The 7044-nt window shown below is 40.9% G+C and overlaps 1 protein-coding gene across 1 annotated transcript; it reads right to left on the minus strand.

Moving 5' to 3' along the window:
- Positions 1 to 1251: 1251 nt before the first annotated feature.
- On the minus strand, positions 1252 to 2772 carry LOC111438022. Its single transcript, XM_023075987.1, has 2 exons — positions 1929 to 2772; positions 1252 to 1478 (listed from the first exon to the last, which is right to left on the minus strand). Exons 1-2 carry the CDS (start codon positions 2770 to 2772, stop codon positions 1252 to 1254), a joined length of 1071 nt encoding a protein of 356 aa, XP_022931755.1.
- Positions 2773 to 7044: the final 4272 nt, after the last annotated feature.

Raw genomic sequence — 7044 nt, forward strand, 5'->3', positions numbered from 1 at the left:
CTCTGCCTAAGCGTAGGTTGTACCGTGAGTCAGGCCAGCTGTGCTATGACTCCCTTGGTCGCTACAGCTATGTTGGCTCACTCGAACTCTCTTTGTACCCTCACTTCCCTCGTAATGAGGGCCGATGAGTGGACTGTCTTCCTACTCAAGGGTGGTACTGGATATCTACGTCATAATCCTTCACCAATTCTAACCACCTCCTCTGCCTCATGTTTAACTCCTTCTGGGTGAAAAAGTATTTCAAACTTTTGTGGTTGGTAAAAATTTGAGTTTTCTCGCCATACAGGTAATGTCGCCAGATTTTCAGCGCGAACACTACAGCGGCCAACTCTAGGTCATGGGTAGGGTAGTTCTTTTCATATTCCTTAAGTTGACGAGATGCGTATGCGACAACCTTGCCGTGTTGCATTAACACACATCCCAGTCCTTTCATGGAGGCGTCACTATAGATCACATATCCTTCTGAGCTCTCGGGTACTATGAGTACCGGGGCGGTTACCAATCTCTCTTTTAGGTTCTGGAAACTTGCCTCACAAGCATCATCCCATCTAAATGGCACCCTTTTTTTGTTCACTTTGTTAAAGGCGAGGATATTTTAGCGAAGTCCTGCACAAACCTTCGATAATATCCCGCCAATCCTAGGAAACTCCTTACCTCCGTTACCGTAGTTGGGCGTTCCCACTTTGTGATCGCTTCGACCTTGGTGGGGTCTACAGATATTCCGTCCTTTGACACCACATGTCTTAGGAAAAAGACTTGTCGTAACCAAAATTCGCATTTGGAGAACTTAGCGTACAACTTGTGCTCTCTTAGGGTGGTTAGGAATTTTTGGAGGTGTTCCTCGTGCTCTAGGTCGGTTCTCGAGTATATGAGGATGTCGTCAATGAACACAATCACGAACATGTCTAGGCATTCTTTGAATACTCGGTTCATTAACTCTATAAACACAACTGGGGCATTGGTGAGGCCAAATGACATCACTACGAACTCGTAGTGATAGTACCTTGTCCTAAATGCTGTTTTTGGTACGTCTTTCTCATTAATCCTAATTTTGTGGTAACCGGACCGAAGATCTATCTTAGAGACTACCGTTGCCTCTCTGAGTTGATCAAACAAGTCTTCTATTCTAGGCAGAGGATATTTGTTTTTTATGGTTCTCTTGTTTAGTTCTCTATAATCGATGCACAGACGCATCGATCCATCTTTCTTCTTAACAAACAACACTGGCGCACCCTAGGGGGACACGCTTGGTTAAATGAATCCTTTATCTAGTAAGTCTTGCAATTGCACCTTGAGTTCCTTCAACTCTACTGGCGCCATGCGATAGGGTGCTTTGGAAATAGGCCCAGTTCCCGGCTCGAGTTCGATGATGAAGTCGACCGCTCGGGAAGGGGGTATTCCAGGTAAGTCATCCGGAAATACATCCAAAAACTCGTTTATTGGCACGTTTACTAGGGTCTTTTTCTTTCCTCTTACGTCTATAGCACATGCTAATATAGCCCATCCACCTTGTTGGACTAACCTCTTTGCTTTCATAATTGAGACTACCTTGGGGGTAACCCCGATATTTGTGCCTTTAAATTTAAAGGTAGGTCCTGTCGGTGGTGAAAATTTTACTTCCTTTTTGCGACAGTCTATACTAGCTCGATTTTCAGCTAACCAATCCATGCCTAGTATGACGTCGGAATCTGTCATGTTTACCACCATCAGGTCAACGCTTAAAGTTTGGTTCCCTATGATTACTTGGCCATTCTTTACTCTATCCCTAGATACTAAGTCTACCCCCGCAGGGGTGCTTACAGACATTTCATGCAATAAGGGTTCTAATTCGAACCCTGCTTGTACAACAAAAGGCATGGAAATAAAGGAATGCGTGGAACCAGAATCAAATAAGGTAAAAGCGAAATGACCTAAAATGGATAGTGTACCTGTCACCACGGCGTCGGACCTCCCAGTATCCTTGCTGGTTGACGCGTAGGCCCTAGCTTGAGCTCGCGGTGGTGCTGGTTGATCCGTTTGCTCTACTACTCTGGGCGGGTTTGCTTGTGCTGCAGCATTTCCGGCCGTGCAGTTCACGGCGATGTGGCCCTCTTGACCACATCTATAACACGCTCGGCTGCCAGCCATGCACCTCCCACCGTGTAGTCTTCCACAGATAGTGCACCCTTCCTCTCTCCTCCCTCTGGCCCCATCTTGATTCCTGTGGTTCCTGTCAATACATCGGGGAGGGCGTTGCTCATCCCATCTAGGAGCGGGTCTGTTATTGGAACGGTGCCTACGTGCTGGTAGTGGGCGGTCAGAGCCTCCTGATTTATGAGGACGCTTCTGCCCAATTATAACTGGCTCTTCACGTCGTTTCTCATCCTTTGGTTTCTCTAAAGCCTTGGCAGTTCTCAAGGCTTCCTCATAGGTCTTTAGGTTGAACGCCTCCAACATGCGGCGGATTCTTGGTACCAAACCCAATACAAATTTCTCTGTCATCTTTTCCTCTGTGTCTACCATGTACGGTGCAAATCTCTTGAGTCTATTAAACTCTCGGTTGTACTTCTTCACTGTGAGTCCGCCCTGTACCAGGTGGGCGAACTCCTGCTGCTTTTTAAGTCGCTCTGACTTAGGATAATATTCTTTAAGGAAGGCCTCCTTAAATCGTTCCCAGTTCATTGGTCCCCCTTCTGGGTTAAGAAGGGTTTTGTTATCTCTCCACCATATCTCTGCGTTCTTTTGTAGGACGAAGGTTGCACAGGCGACCTTTTGGTTCTCTAGGCACTCCATAGTCTCAAAGGTGGTTTCCACTGCTCCAATCCACATTTGGGCTTTTATGGGGTCTACTAGGGAACCCGTGAATGGTCGAGGGTCGTATCTCTTGAAATCCCTTATCTAGTTTGAACATCTAACAGGTTGTGGAGGGTTTACTGGGGCATTGGCCTGAGCGGTGGCCTGTGCCTATGCCTGTGCCTGTACTTGTGCCTGTACCTGTGCCAGAGCCAACGCCTATGCCTGGGCCTGTGCTTGGGCTTGTTCCTTGGCCTGTTGTAGACTGGCTTGCTGATTGGTTACCAAGGTTTGAATTAGGGCTTGGATGGAGTCACACATTAACCTAGTATTAGCATTTACTCCCCCCACTGGGGGTGCAGCTTCAGGTGCGACTAGTTGTGGTAGGGTAGGCTGGGGTGGAGGTTCTACTGGTGGTGGAGGCTCAGCTTTTAGTGGAGCTTGAGGAGGTAGCTCAACTGGTGGTAAGACTGGGGGCGGCGTAACTATTACCGGCCCAGTCTCTGATCTTTCTTGAGGTGGGCCCCCTACTGCCACACCTCATCCTACTTCTCTACGACGGGGTCGCCCCCATCCTCATCTTCCTCTTCCTCTTCCTCTTCCTCATCCTCTGGGCATGGTTCTATAAACCAATATAAGGTTGCTTAAGTCTAAGGCCTTAATACTATGCATATATATAAATAACAATACGCATACTATACAATACATCGTAACGCCAAAGAAGTAAACATTCATCATGTTAAGCATCATAGCATGCTACTAACAAAATTACTCAGCATGCAACACATGACATCATACTCTTAAATAAATACGTGACATATCACAACCGTTTCAGTAATGTCAACATAAAAGAAAAAAAATTCACGCGAGTTTTAAAACGTTTCTCTTTTCTTATCTTATGCAAGGCGTACCTGACGGTGACGGGGCATCGACGTTGGGACCGTGGAGCGTGCCAAGCCTACATCGTAGGCTAGTCTACAGAATCTAAAACCTAGAGCTCTGATACCAACTTTAACGACCCTGATATTAGAAGGATCATCATGCTTCATTTTCGGGCAAGAGAAGTGTTTATGCAACATCTTATAAACTTTATTAATCCTAAGATGTCCCATTAAGGCACCACCATATGCTTCTCTCAAAAACAAATCTTTATAGAGCATTTAGGAATACAAAGTATACTTTTCTTAATTAAAAATTTATGAAACACATAATAATCATCAATGGCTTTTTTTGCAAGACAAGATGCATAAATAGTTTTGAAATATATGTCATCTGTATATAATTCTGTAATAGGCTCAAATCCAAGAATTTTTGTAGTAAGAGAAGTAAAGAGATCTTACCTTTTAGATAACACCTGAGCTACCATATTATCCTTACCTTGCTTATACTTGATGACATACAAAAATGCTTCAATAAATTCCACCCACCTTGCATGTCTACGGTTCAGTTTGCTTTGACCCTTTACATACTTCAAGTTTTCATGATATGTGGAAATCACTATAAGTTCAGTTTGCTTTGACCCTTTACATACTTCAAGTTTTCATGATATGTGGAAATCACTATAAGGGGAGTAAGATTCGGATTACTTTGTTGATCGAATATCTCAAGATAAGAACATTGTTTGAGATTCAAATCACTCCACAAGCAAGATCGATCATGTCTAGCTTAAATGATTCTTGTTGATCAAATATCTCAACGCAAGAACACTTGTTTGAGATTCGAATCACTCTACAAGCAAGATTGATCATGTCAAGCTTGAATGATTCTACATGCAACCAGAACTACATAGGATTGCAAATAAACATAGCCATTGGCTAAAGAAAGCACAAATGCTTCTTTTACTATATTTTCCAAGTCTACTTACAAATACAACATACATGGCTTTATATAGCCTCAAAATGAAACAATTCAAGCATTCCAAGAGTTGTAACATTCATACTTAATGACCATAATTAACCATGATGTAATTGTAACCTAAAATAAATAAAAAGTCTTAAAATACATTAATGAAATACAATAACTCTAATTACTCTAAATTGTAATCCACCCAAAATTTATAACAATCAAACTTCATTCTTCTTCGACGTGGCATGAGTTGAAACATCTTTTGATAATTTTGACAACCTTTTCTTCACATATTCATTGAAGGTTATCAATCATACAATAAACGTCAATGAGATATTCGATCAACAAGGTAATCCGAATCTTACTCCCCTTGCAGTGATTTTCCCATATCAATCAGGTAAGTAGCCTTACTATCGGCATGATTATATTTGATGTTGACACGTGCCCTGTGGTTTTGCACGTGTCATATATATTGATATGTGTAAATTTTTTGTGGATCAATATGCTTATGTGTTATGTATATGTTATAATATGTGAATGGTATGATAATAATTACGGTACGATGTGTTCATTGATATGTTTGAGATAGGATAGAGAAGGATGCACAAAACAAAATGTAATGATAGGAGTGATAAGGCAACCCTAATCCTCAGCCCAACGATCCAAGCTTTTGTCTTAGCAAGAACCCTTGAATCAAAGTAATTAACTGATAAGCGCCTACAATGCTGGAATTTGCAAAGCTAGAGGTCCTTCTAGAATCCTTGCAAAACATTCACAGAGAAAGCTAACTTAACGGATGATTCCAACCAAGAGCTGGTTAGAAGATGAACGACTCTTAGATCGAACTTGGAATCTATGATGGTCACTCTTAGATACCAAGACAATTCACTCCAGAATTAGCTTGATCAAAACTAATTCAATGAATCGGTTTAAACATCAAACCTAAAGCAAGGTTTGAAAAAGAATAACACCAAAAGGGTATTTAGAAAACACAAAGGTTTTGTCTGTATTCAACAGTTCATCCCAAACATGAATATTACATGTCTTTAAATAGGTCCAAAGGTAACCCTAACATAATAAAGTTCAGCCACCAACCACAAATCACTAATAAATGCTATTAAATACAAATGGAAGAAAATAAGGTATTCATAAATTGTCTTAATTGGTAGTTCAACTACCAAAAACAAGTCTTTTAATTACTTTCCAATGTCAGCCACTCCATTATCTTCTTGATTTGATATGCTAATGCTATAAAGATTTTTGGGCTCAAAAGTCTTTGTTTCAACTTGTACACGCTGCTAGCTTTCGAAGATGCAATGTATAGGTCTCTTGAATCTTCTTAACCTTGCTTCTTGTAATCGGTCCTTCGGGTACATGCAAAGGGTCAGCAGTTGAATTCATATCATCCTCCCTTTCTTTAAAAGGATTTGTCCTCAAATCAAGGTCTTCATTCCCTACATCAAATGGAGTCAAATCAACCACATTAAAAGTTGAACTTACATTGTCCTCACCTCTGAGATCTAGCTTGTATGCCTTGTCATTGATCCGCTCTAGTACTTGAAAAGGACAATTTCCTCTTGGTTGAAGTTTAGACTTTCTCTAACTTGTAAACCTTTCCTTTCGTAGATGAACCCAAACCCAGTCACCTTGTTTAAAAATCAATTTCTTTCTTTCTTTGTTCTTGCGCGTGACTAGTTTTTTATTTTTGTTTTCAATTCTTTCTTTTATGTCTTTGTGATTTTTTTTTATGTATTCGGCTCTTGAAGAAGCTACATCATTAGCAAACATATTAGGTGGCAAAGGTGATAAATCTAGAGGAGTTAAAGGATTAAATCCATACACAACCTCAAAAGGTGAACACTTAGTGGTGCTATGTATTGCTCTATTGTATGCAAATTCCACAAAAAGTAGAGTCTCTTCCCAAGACTTAAGATTTTTAGAAATTAGTGACCTAAGTAAGGCTCCTAATGTTCTATTAACAACCTCAGTTTGTCCATTGATTTGGGGGTGACATGTAGAAAATAGAAGCTTAGTTCCCAACTTTCCCCACAAAACCTTCCAAAAATGGCTTAAAAATTTTACATCCCTGTCACTAACAATGGTTTTGGGAATCCCATGCAATCTAACTACTTCCTTAAAGAATAGATTAGCTATGTTGGTAGCATCATCTATTTTGTTACATGGAATGAAATGTGTCATCTTACTAAACCTATCAACCACTACAAAAATGCTATCATGGTGTCTTCTAGTCTTTGGAAATCCTAGAACAAAATCCATGCTAATGTCCACCCATGGTTCGCTAGGAACATCTAAAGGTGCGTAAATACCATGTGGTTGTGTCTTAGTTTCTTCTCTCCACTGTAATTCTTCACATTCTAAGGTAAAAGAGAGATAAGAGTGAAAAAAAAGAGAGAAAAGTGGAGGGCA

This window comes from Cucurbita moschata, unplaced genomic scaffold (genome assembly GCF_002738365.1).
Source record: "Cucurbita moschata cultivar Rifu unplaced genomic scaffold, Cmos_1.0 Cmo_Scf00069, whole genome shotgun sequence".
NCBI classification, from domain to species: Eukaryota; Viridiplantae; Streptophyta; class Magnoliopsida; order Cucurbitales; family Cucurbitaceae; genus Cucurbita; species Cucurbita moschata.

Bases quoted from the DNA above. Each gene is read 5' to 3' on its own strand.
- LOC111438022 (XM_023075987.1), bottom strand. From the start codon at position 2,772: ATGGAGTGCCTAGAGAACCAAAAGGTCGCCTGTGCAACCTTCGTCCTA. The intron at 1,479-1,928 runs GTACACTATCCA...CATGTGCTATAG, and splicing joins GTCCGACGCCGTGGTGACAG to ACGTAAGAGGAAAGAAAAAG.